General features: G+C 38.7%; 1 protein-coding gene across 2 annotated transcripts in view; it reads right to left on the bottom strand.

Annotated features, from left to right (window-relative positions):
- Ss18 (SS18 subunit of BAF chromatin remodeling complex) overlaps positions 1–12,383 on the bottom strand; it is an 81,599-nt gene that overhangs the window by 47,166 nt on the left and 22,050 nt on the right. For both annotated transcript variants that reach the window (XM_017801805.2, XM_008847634.3), the window contains exon 3: positions 3,333–3,486. In XM_017801805.2, coding sequence (XP_017657294.1) covers positions 3,333–3,486 — 154 coding nt within the window. The remainder of the gene's footprint in view (positions 1–3,332; positions 3,487–12,383) is intronic.

The raw sequence follows: 12,383 nt of genomic DNA on the forward strand, positions 1-12,383 counted from the left end.
ATGTATGTGAATTCACCTGTGTCGTGCAATGCTGCAGAGGTCAGAAGACGGCTTCGGATTCCCCTGAAACTGGAGTTAAGGACAGTTCATAGCCACCATGTAGGTGCTGGGAATCGAACCCAGGTCCTCTGCAAGAACAGTCAGTGCTCCTAACCGCTGAGCCAACTCTCCAGCCCCAAATGTACTTTTAACTCAACAATTTAGGTTCTAGAAATTAATTCTACCGATATAAAAGTTTTGGAATACAAGTATAGACAAATACAAAAATAAATGTTCTGTAGGCATACCAAAATACTAGAAGCCTTTATTACCATCAAGAGGGAACTGCTCATACAAAGTGCATCCATAAATAAGTATGTGACAGCCACCAAAAAGAATGAGGCAGCTCTCCATGCACTGATGGAACGATGGTCTCCAGCATTAATCTTTATGAGGAGGAAGAAAGTGTACTTAAAGGGTGCTGGCCAGCGAGTGCGTTCTCTCTTGAAGGAATAGAGAAAAACAGAAACGCACATGCTTTTTCTTTTTTTCTTAAAGGAAGTTTCTGTCTTGAAGGAAAGTCATGCCTCTCCAGAAATAAGCATCTGGAGAGCAGAGAGAAAGACTCTTCCATGTCTTTTGATTTTTGGTTTGTCTATTTTCTAGGTTTAACCAAAAAAAAAAGGGAAAGAAAATTCCTACTGATGAAGGGGTCATGACTAAGAAAGGACCAAGAAGGAGTGGTGACCAAGAAGAAAGGACCAAGCAACATCAGTAGATTTGCAACTTAAGATTATAAAATGAAATATTAAAACTAAAGTAGGAAATTAAGAACTTAGCTACAAATTTGTAGGTATTAAAAAGTCTGGCTGGATGCTTTAAGGAAAAAGTAAATGAAAATAGAAGTTACTGGTTTTTCAAGTTCTTTTACACTAACTTTAGTATTATTGTTTTAGAAGTTGTATAGTATTTTGGACAATCTTGGTCATAACCAGCAGATAATCTTTGGTTTATAAAAACATATTTACAGGAGCAGGAGAGATGGCTCAACAGATAAGAGTGCTGGCTGGTGCACAAGCCTAACGATCTGAGTTCAATAAACGGAACTTACATAAAAAAGCTGGATGCAGGGGTGCAGTCCACAACCCCAACACTCCTATAGCAAGAAGGGAAAGAGACAGAAGGGAAGCATATAGGCAGCTGGGCTGGAGTACACAGAGCAACAGCAGAAACATGAGACCATGTCTCAGAAAGGTGGAGACAACCAACTCTGAAACAGTCTCTGGCCAGGGTCCAACCACAAGTGTGCCCTGGCACGCAAGCACGCCCCACCACCCCCCCCCACTAAATAAAATACATTTTAAAAAATTTAACCCAGCACTTGGGAGGCATATCACACAGAACATCCCAAGACATCTTATTCAACTATTCCATTAGCAAATCCAGGCCAGCTGCAGCTACAGGGAGACCTTGTCTCAAAAAGAGAAAAAAAAAATTTTTTTTAATTAAAAAAGGAATATATCACTGGGCGTGGTGGCGCACGCCTTTAATTCCAGCACTGGTTTTAAAACAATTTGAAACCCTGTCTCAAAAAAAAAAAAAAAGAAGTGTGTGTGTGCGTGTGTGTGTGTGTGTTGGAGAGATGGCTCAGTGGTTAAGAGAACCTGTTGCTCTTACTTTGGTTCCCAGCACCTACATGGAAGCTTAGAACCAACTTCGACTCTAGTTCCAGGGGATCCAATGCCCTCTTCTGACTTCCATGGGCACCGGGCACACATATGGTACCCATACATAAATACAGGCAAAACACTCATACACATAAAATAAAATTTGTTTAAATGTTTAAAAAAAAATTTTTAAAGAACATTATCTATTCCATGAGTTTACAAAGAAACCAAAATGTCAGGTCAACAATAATTGTATGCCTCTCAAATGTTTCCTTGGTCACAAACTTCAAAGTTACTTGGAGAGTCCAGTAAACTCTAATTAAAGGCACTACCGCAGAACAGTCCTGGAACTCCTAACTGGCTAATCTGCCTAGCACTTGTCCTCCCAGCTCTGAAGCAGTACGTTCTGGAAAGCCAGATGTGGACTTGGCAAGCAGCTTTCTTCTGGCAACAACCTAACTGTAAACTAAAAAGTAGTTTGTCTTTATTCCTGCCTCCATACTGTGTGTGAGCCAGCACTGTGTGAGCCTTCGCAGGCAGGAGGAGATGGCCACGGAAACGCCATTTACACTCATACCAGCACTGTGTGAGCCTTCACAGGCAGGAGGAGATGGCCACAGAAACGCCATTTACCTCCTGCATGATCAGTCCTGAATCAATCTTCTAAACCAGGCTATCTTGCCTCTTCTGCTCAGTACTTTCCCCTTTATTTCTTTTACTACATCCATCGTCCTCGGACACCAACACAACCAACAACACAACCAGCTGAACAAGAGACTATGCTATGCGTGCCAACTGCCCATGTTAATAATAAATTGTTTTGTTACTGCCATTCATTCTATTATTGCTAATTGTATAGTGTTCCTTTATTTCTTGCCAATGAAAATAAGCTTTGTCTTCAGAAAGTAAAAAATGTTTTCATATTAAAAAGTAGAGAGTACGCAACAAAAATTAGTTATAGATTATTTCTTTTATAAAAACAAAAAAGTTTAAAGATACTTTTCAACAAAACATAATAAGCATTCGAATGGCCTAAGAGTTACCATTATATTGACTCTAAAGTTAAAATGAAAAAGGAAATGGCTCAGTGTGTAAGACAGCTTACATTAGTTTCAGCTTTTAATTTTGCTTATAAGTCATTTCCATATTAATGTTATGCTATAAACATATGTACTAATAAAAGTCTAGACGCAGTTTCAATAATATCTATGTGGAAATATTAAACACACCAGCACTCTGGAGACTATTCTATTCTGTTCCTGTCCCCAGGAACTCTTCCCAGTGTTCCTGTTCTGAAATCAACACATATTTAGGTAAATAAAAAGACTTGGAGAAATGTCATAGACTTTTTCACGAATACATTTTAATTCTTAAGCCATGGCACAATCCCTTTTCCCCCAAAAAGCTTCTAAAGCCAACTGTATTGCATAGTTTCAGACAGACTAAATTTAGCCAGTTCTGTTCATCAGAGGAATGCTGTGTGTCAGCTACATCAAAGCCCAAGGGCAGCCTGATAAACACTGAATACAGGTCACGTAGCTCTGTAGCTAACAAACTCGAAGAGAGCTTGGACTCGGGGGCATTCAAAGCAGTTTTGTCATCAACAATCTAGTATCCCTTGAGCCCTCATGTCGTTTCAGTTGCTAAGCAACTCTGGTGTTAATGTCTTAGAGGAGAAAAACTTACCAGGCATCTGGCCGTTCATCTGGTTCTGCATGTGTGGTGCAGGAGGACCCCCACCTACCATTCCATCTGAAGGCATGTTGTGAGAGCGTGGAGGTGGGGGAGGGCCGCTCTGATTCATCCCTCCAGGACCCATAGGCATATTCTGTGTGGGTGGCTGAAAGAAGACAGTTTAGTAAAACAAGAGAAACAGCTAGACTGATATATGAGCGATGCATATAGAATAGCATTTGCCTATATTATTGAATTGGAGACAAACAAAACAACCAATGAATTTCAATTTCTTCTAATGCATTTTAACAATGGGCTTATTAATATCATTCTTTAATATCCCCATAACTTCACAAGGAGGTTGGTATGAATACAGCATCTGAGCAAATTAGAAAACAGACCATAATTACAGTATATTTGAACTTATAAAATCTCACTAGTGAAAATAAAATCTGTTAACAGTCTACAACAAAATTATCATTTATTTATTTATGCTTGCTAATGAGTCTACTGTTGCTCTTTAAGTTACATTAAAAAACAGTGTCCTTTCCATCATTAATCTATTTGGATGTAATTAGTAGTGATAGATTTTCACCCACAAAAGAGATAACCAAAAATATACAAAAGGAGCAAAAGTCTCAAAGTATGACATATTTTGTACTGTTTAGGTCTGGGGATGTGACGGTGGTGAAAGAATGCTTTAAACACAAGACAATATTTCCCACCAACATTTTTTGTGCGGACTGCTGCTATAGATTGGAAACATTACTGATGGCCTCCAAGGGCACACAGACAGCTGCCTCTAAAGGATGCCTTTGGCAAATTTCCTAATGAAATTTTGAAGAAAACCACTGACTAACCTTGAGAGTTCACAAAAGGGCAAAAAGAAAAAACATAGACACAAGATGGTCTGCAACACCTGGCTCCCTTCTCGGAGGGATTCTGGTGGGAAAGGCAAATGGCGAGGGTCTCTCCAAACCCTTGTTTTGAGCACACAGCTAAGAAGGCACTGGTCTCCACACAGCTCCTTCTGCTCTCCTGCCCCTTCCAAATCTGACTGTAATGTCCAGTCCAGTCACTTCTCCCATTTGTTCATCTCTAACTGGTTACTACGTAGCTTTCCAGATTGTGTGAAAACAACTCTCTCTGGCACAGTTAACAGATATGCATTGCTCTTTAGCCAACACATTTAAATACTCAAACCTCCCATCATGTAATGAATGAACATGAACTAACAGTTACAGAAATAACTGATTTCTAGCAGCACCCATCTGAAAACCACAGCTTTGAATTTCGTTACCAAACCAGAATTTTAAATGCCCATCTTCACTTCATCCAACCTTTATCTTTACACACTTAATAATTCAGTTCCATTAAAATATACGTATCAAATAGCGACTGTCACATATCTTACTTTTAATTATATGTGTATATATATAAAATCATCCTTCAAATATGGTTAACTATAATTCAACATAAGAAACATCTTTAATCACTATTATTATGATGGGATAATATATATCAAATGAACCTCCCCCCCATAATAAAATTCATAAGGTGCTGACAAAATGCAAAAAGCTCTGAAGACAATAAAAGCTGACTTGCAATGGGCTACACCTCTAGAAAGAAGGCTGAAATACAGGTCAGCTCCAAGATTAGCAGTATGTATTCTGTACAGGGTGAGTGGGTCCCACCAGAAAGCTGGAGTCCTTCGGACCAAGAAGAAAGAGTTTTTGACTGCCAGAAAAGAGAAAATTAGATTAAAAAGATCCACAGAGGAAATACTACAAAGAGAGACGCCAATGACACTAAAAACCGCAGCTAGAAACAAGAGTTGATCAGCCTACAGTCTACTGCCTGCTGGGGCAGACAGACTGCAGTGTGCAACCTAAGTTAGAGGGACGGTCATCAGGACTCACTCTCTCTCTGGAGACTGCACAAAAGTCTCTCAGACCTAGGTCAAACTTAAATAGATTACCCTTGGCAAATCTTACTTTAACCCTCATTAAAGCCAAAGTGACCTCCTGGTATTTCAATTCCAAAGGAAAACAACTCTCTTTGGAAGAAAATAATGTGAACTTGAGCTTCTGTAATTGTTCATCCACAGTGTCTAGTATTCTGCTAAAAATTACAGGGAATTTTGAAAAGAATAAGCAGCTAACAATGGGACAGCAGTAGTAACACAAAGGTGTTGTAATGGTGATGGCTTCATATCTATGAATACACTAGAAGATCAATAAGCCATGTGCTTTACAATGGTTAAAACGATGACTGTCATACGAAATTTCTCTCAATATAAAAAAAGATGGGACAAACAGGAGAAATAATAACTGAATAAACTTTTAATTTTTATTTAACTTTTATTTTTACTGTATATTTGTGTTTTTAAATTTATTTTTACTGTGTGTGTGTTAGCCAGTGTGTTCGTGTATGTATGTATGTGTGGACAACTACTATAAACTGGTTTTCCCGTTCTACCATGTGGGTCCTGGGGATCAAACTCAGGTTGTCAGGATTGGCACCAAGTGCTTTAGCCCTCTGAGCCATCTCCCTAACCCAATAACTTTAAAAGCAAATCATTCAAACTTAAGTTTGTCAGAAATCTTTATGTAACTCCTATTTTCAAAAGAAAAAAAAAATGGACAGAAAAGATGAAAATTTTAGTACAATTCTAGAATTCTTATAAGGGAGCCAGAAATAAATTGCTGAACTAGAAAATACAAAAATACAATCACTGAAATTTAAAAAAAAAAAAAAAAAAATCAATATTTTTAAAAAAAGTCTGGAAGCCAGGAATGGTGGCACAAACCTTTAATCCCAGCATCAGGAGGCTAAGGTAACTGGATCCCTCTGAGTTCAAGGCCAGACTGATCTAAACACAAGTAGCGCCAGGCCAGCCATGCTACGTAGCCAGATCTTGTCTCAAACAAATAAACAAGCAAACAAACAATCGGCTGGAAAGGAAATTTACAGAAATATAATACAGCAATGTAAAAGAGAATAAATACAAACCAACAAAAGAATGCAAAAAGGCTAGGGAGATAATTCACGGCAGAATGCTTATCTAACACGCACAGGGCTCTGGGTTCAAGTCCTAGCACAGAAAAAGAAAACACAAATAATATTAAGCTTGGAGAAAAGCCCAACACAAACCTAACTAGAGTTAGCAGATACAGAAAAAAAAATAGCATTTGGAGACTAGTGGTTAAGAATTTTCTAAAGCTGGGGCTGGAGAGATGGCTCAGCAGTTAAGAGAATTTTGGTGCTCTTGCAAGAGACCCAGGTTCGACTTCCAGCATCCACATGGTGGCTAACAACTGTCCTTAACTCCAGTTCCAGGGGAATCCAATGCCCAATTCTGGTCTCTGGGCAACAGGCATACACAAGCAGGCAAATACTCTATACACAGAAAATAAAAATAAATAAATCTTGGAAGGGAGGGAGGGCCCTACACAGAAGCATACAGTTGGCAGATTTTGGGCAGACCCAAAGGTAAATATATGAATGAACAAATTAATATTTACATCCAAAATAACAGCTAATGATGACTTATAGAGGGCTGGGATACAGCTCAGCAGCAGAGCACTTAGAAGCACAGGGCCAAAAGAAAAGGAGCGATGGATGCTTTATTATGACAAAAGGGTAAGTTCAACAATAATGATTAACGATTAGAACTTTGTCCATACTTCCTAATACAGCTTCAAAGATTTGTAAAGCAAAAGTTGACAGGCCTAAAACAGAATAACCCATAGAAAGTCAGATTTTAATACACTTTTCTTAGTTAATTCACAGAAGACCAAAAAAAGGCAAATCAACAAACAAAACCCTGCGAACACATGGAGCATGTCTTCTGAGCACAATAGAACTAATCACCAACAGAAAAGTATTAGTCAAAGAAGCAAGCTCAGTGAAACCAGAAATAAATTCTACTGAATGATAGTTAAAATGCAACATCAAAATATGTTAAAAGCCAGCAGAGTGGTGTGAGGGTATAACTGTCAGAAGACAAAGGCTGGGGGAACATGAGAATTAGGACAGACTAAGCTATACAGCAAGATCCCAACTCAAAAAAGAAAGAAAAAAAGTGAAATGCAATTTAAGCTATACTTGCAGGATAATTTATAGTTTTAAGAAAGTCAAATACTGGCTCTTTAAGATGATTAATAACTGACAACCCTTAACAGGAATAAAAAGATACCGAACAGTCAAATTTAGACAACTAAGGATGGGGGACAGCAATCACTACTGACCTAACAGGCATGAAGGAGACAACAGGAAGACACTGAGTTCAACTTTATACAATACAGTTGATAATTTAGATGAAACAGACAAGGTATTTGAAAAATACAGCATATGGAAACTGACAGAAAAATAGAAAATTTGGGGGTGGAGCAATAACTCGGTGTTTGAGAGCACTGGCTGCTCTTGCAGAAGACTTGGGTTCAGTTTCCAGCACCCATACGGTGGCTAACAACTGTTTGTAACTCCAGTTCTAGAGATCTGACGCCCTCTTCTGACTTCTGTGAGTACTGCACAACATGGATGGGTGCACCTACATATACGCAAGCAACACTCATACATATAAATAAAAAATAATAAAAAAACATTTTTAACTGGAAAATTTGAGGGGTTAAAATATAGCCCAGCAGTTAAGCAATTGCTTAGCATAGGCACAGCCCTGCGTTCAACCCTCAGCCCCACTAAAAAGAAATAAGAAATCTGAAAACTCCTCTACTAAAAAACTGTGATCCATAATTTAAAATCTTTCCTTAAGAAATCTCCTGATGGTAGTTTTCAATGTGCTCATGCTTAAACCACTTAGGAATAAATAATACCTAACGCAAATTACCTGTAACCTTCTAGAAAACAGAAAATAAGGACACCAATTTCCAAGTACTTATGTGGCCATCAAACCGTGAAAAGATATTTCAAGAAGAAAAATTACAAGGCATGTTTTCATAAACAGACACAAAAAACACTAAACAAATGTTAGCAAATCACGTCCAGACTTATAAAAAAATTACACTGTAAGGACTTCATTCCAGAAATGCAAGCTGATTTCACTTTGGAAAATGAAATCTAATGCACCAAATTAACAAAATAAAGTCTATCCAATTATCATTGAAGAAATGTACTTGATAAAATTTTATACCTATACATATAAATTTTCAGCAAGTAATACAAAGAGTGGGTCTGGTGAGAGGGCTTAGCAGGTCAAGGTGCTTGCTGCCCCACTAGTCAAGCGTGATGATCTGAGTTTGATCTCTAGAACCCAAGAAAGGGTGGACGGTGAGAACAAACCCCACAAAGTTGTCCTCTAGCACGTGCCACCCCCACAGCTTACATACACATACGATAATAATAAATAATTTTTTCTTTGTTATTTGTTGTTTTTGGTTTTGTTTTGAGATAGGTCTCCCAATAACTCCAGATGGCCTGGAACTCACTATGTAGACACGGCTGGCCTCTGTCTCAAGAAATCAGCCTGCCTCTGCCTCCCAAGTGCTGGCCAGCATTAATTAATGCTGCCCAGCATTAATTTTTTTTTTTAAGTCTTTTGCTCTTGTTTACTTGAGTTTTTTATTTTTTTATTTTTATTTTTTTATTTTTTTTGGTCTTTTTGAGACAGGGTCTCCCTGTAGCCCCAGCTGGCCTGGAACGCACTATGTAGACCAGGCAGGCCTTGAACTCACAGAGATCCACCTGCCTCTGCCTCCCAAGTGCTGGGATTAAAGGCATGTGTCACCATGCCTGGCATAAATAATTTAAAAAAATAAATAACAGAAGGGGCTAGAGAAATGACTTAGCAGTTAAGTGTAATTGGCTGCTCTTGCGTAGGATTGAGTTTGAGTCCCAGCACCCACAGGGTGGCTAACAACCAACTCTAGTTGTTCTAGTTCCAGGGAATCCATGATGCCTTCTTCTGACCTCCATGGGCATTGTACAACACAGGTACATTTACATACACAGAGGCAATACATTCATACACAAAAAATAAAATATTTTTTAAAGTTTTTTTAAAAGATAAAAGGACAGAAGGTAAATTCATAATCAAGTAAAACTCACAGAAAAATTTTATAATCAACATCATCTTACTAATGAAATATTGGACTCTTGGCTCCTGCAATTTAGGAATAAGACAAAAATATTCACTCAAAAATATTCACTGATACTTATATTCAGTAAAATAAACCAATAAGCAAATCAATGGTAGTAATAAAGTAGAAGCAAAAAGAAAGACTGGAAAAGAAAGCATAATTATTGTATCTTCACAGACGCACGTCTGAGTACACATTTAGAATACATCAACTATATTATGATTTATTTCGACAATCTAAAGAGAAATTATTAAACTGACAGCATTTATCATAACATCTAAAAATTCAAGTCACTGAGAATAAACCTAAGCAGAAACATGCAATACCTCTACAGAAACACCGCTGGAGAAATTGAAGAGTGCTAACAGAAGAACGTGCCATCTTCAATGCTATCAGGATGACCAGTCTCCCTAATGCCAACCTAGAAATTCCATGCAACTCCTACCAAAATCCCAGCCAACCTTCCTGAAACATTCACAAGCTGACTCTAAAATTGACATAGAACTCTAAGGACTTAGAATAGCCACGGCAATCTTAAGAACAACCATACACAAACATGAAGAGCTTTAACTATAAAGTACAATAATGAAAACATGTAGTTGGTACGAAGACAGACGAACCAAGAAAAGAGAACAGAATTGAGACCCACATACAGAAATGAGAAGCATGCATGAAATAACTACCATTCAATGGTCAATGAATACTCTTCATTGACTGATAGTGCTAAATCAATTGAGTAATGTAAGGAAGGAATTCCGAGCTCAGAGCACATAAGAGCTTAATTTATAATGGATCATGGATAAACTCCACCAGACGCCAGGGACTTGGCCAGAGCCTCAGGCATGCTGCTCAATGCTCTGCCCCTGAGCTGCACCCCCAGCAGTTGGATAAACACATTATAAGAAAACAAAGGTCTATCTTTATGACCTTAATACAGGAATGTTTCTTAAATAAGGTGCAGAATTATCCATAAAAAAGGTTAATGAATTGAACATTTTCATTAGAAAACTACTCAACAAACACCATTAAGAGAATACCAAGGCAGCCAGGTGTGGTGACATATGCCTTTAATCTCAGCATTTGGGAGGCAGAGGCAGGCCAACTGGGGCTACAGGGAGACCCTGTCTCAAAAAGACCAAAAAAAAAAAAAAAAAAAGGAGAGAGAGAGAGAATCAGACTACCAAGGCAATTTTCAAAGTAGAAGATATGTGAACAAAAATTTACTCCAGAATTAACTCCCGCAATCAATTGAAAAAAAGATCAAAGAATTGGCCGGGTATGTTGGTGCATGCCTTTATTCCCAGCATGGGCAGGCAGATCTCTGTGAGGTCCTGGTCTATATAGTTGAGCTCCAGGCCAGCTGGGGCTACAGGGAGACCCTGTCTTAAAAAGACCAAATAAATAAATAAATAAAATAATTTAAAAAGATCAGAGAATTAAAAAATAGACAAGAGAGGGACATTAGAAACTTTCAGGATAACAGCATTATTCTGCAACTCAATTACTGATAAATATATGGATTTGTAGGAATTTCATATATCTATACTTGATTTCGTTATATGTGAATTACACATCAAATGTTACCGTACTTGGTACCCTGACCAGGAGAACACTTCCTGATCATGAGAATAACTGGGCCTCCACTGTCTGTTCCCACAATCACAGATAACCCTTCCTCCAGTGCATACTCTGATTTTAATACATTTGACATCGCCTGTCAACCCTATAATTACTTGCTAACTGCTGGACCACCAATCATCTACTATCAACTTGATAAGTATTTGAGAAATAAAAAATGATTCTAAGATATAAATATTACAAAATTAAACTAGGGGCCTTTCATTAATTTTTGTCTGTTTTTCCCAGTGCTAGGGATCTAACTGGATCTAACCCAGGGCCTTGTGCATGCTAAGGAAGTACACTCTTCCACTGAGCTCCATCCTCAGTCCTCACTGTTTCTTCATCTCTCCCTTTGAACTCTATCAAACGTGAATCCTTGATATCTTTGGGCCTCAAATCAGCTTATCCAGTTTCAGTGTGACACTTCAATCCTAAAAGCCTTGGAGTCATCCCTGATACCTCTTCTTCATCCTCGGCTCCATATCAAATTCTCAGCATATCCTCTGGCCTTGACCTTTGTACGATACATGGGACTGAGCACTTCTACCCCACGTCCTCTACCACCATCCTAGTGTGGCCACAGCAGTTGCCTCCTAGCCAGATCCCCTTCTTCAACCCACCCTCTTCTGTATTATAGTCTGTACAGGGCAGTCAAAAGCTTCTTGTTAAAATGTATGGTAGCGCACGCCTTTAATCCCAGCATTTGGGAGGCAGAGGCAGGCGGATCTCTGTGAGTTCAAGGCCAGCCTGGTCTACACAGAGAGTTCCAGGACAGCTGGGGCTACAGGGAGACCCTGTCTCAAAAAGACCAAAAAAGAAAAAGTAACAACTTCCCAAAAGTCTCCAATAGCTTCGATTTTCAGAATGGAAACAAAGTCCTTAGAGAAGGCTACAAAACAACCTTCTGTGCACACCACCACTTTACCTTACTGTGCATACCAACCCACGTACCTTCATGCTGTATGTACCCTTAACAAGCAAGACAGTTTCATGTCAGCCCCTTTCCGTAGCTTGTTTCTTGTGGCTAACATACCCTTCCTCAAGTGCTTGTTGAAATGTCACTTTCTCAATGAGGTCCACCCTGACCACGCTGTTTCACACCGTGCACCTCACCCTCCAAGCCGCCAGCATTCACAACACACCGCTCCTGCCATCTTCCCTCTCCACAATTTGCCATCATTTAACAGCTACATCATCGACTTACTACACCTACCTCGTTTGATAGAATATAAAGCCCAAGAGGATGGGAATTTCTGGCTGTTTTGTTCACCAATGTTTCAGACTATTATAATCTGACACACAGTAAACTCTCTCTCTCTCTCTCTCTCTCTCTATATATATATAT

This window comes from Nannospalax galili, unplaced genomic scaffold (genome assembly GCF_000622305.1).
Source record: "Nannospalax galili isolate Female #2095 unplaced genomic scaffold, S.galili_v1.0 scaffold162, whole genome shotgun sequence".
Taxonomy (NCBI): domain Eukaryota; kingdom Metazoa; phylum Chordata; class Mammalia; order Rodentia; family Spalacidae; genus Nannospalax; species Nannospalax galili.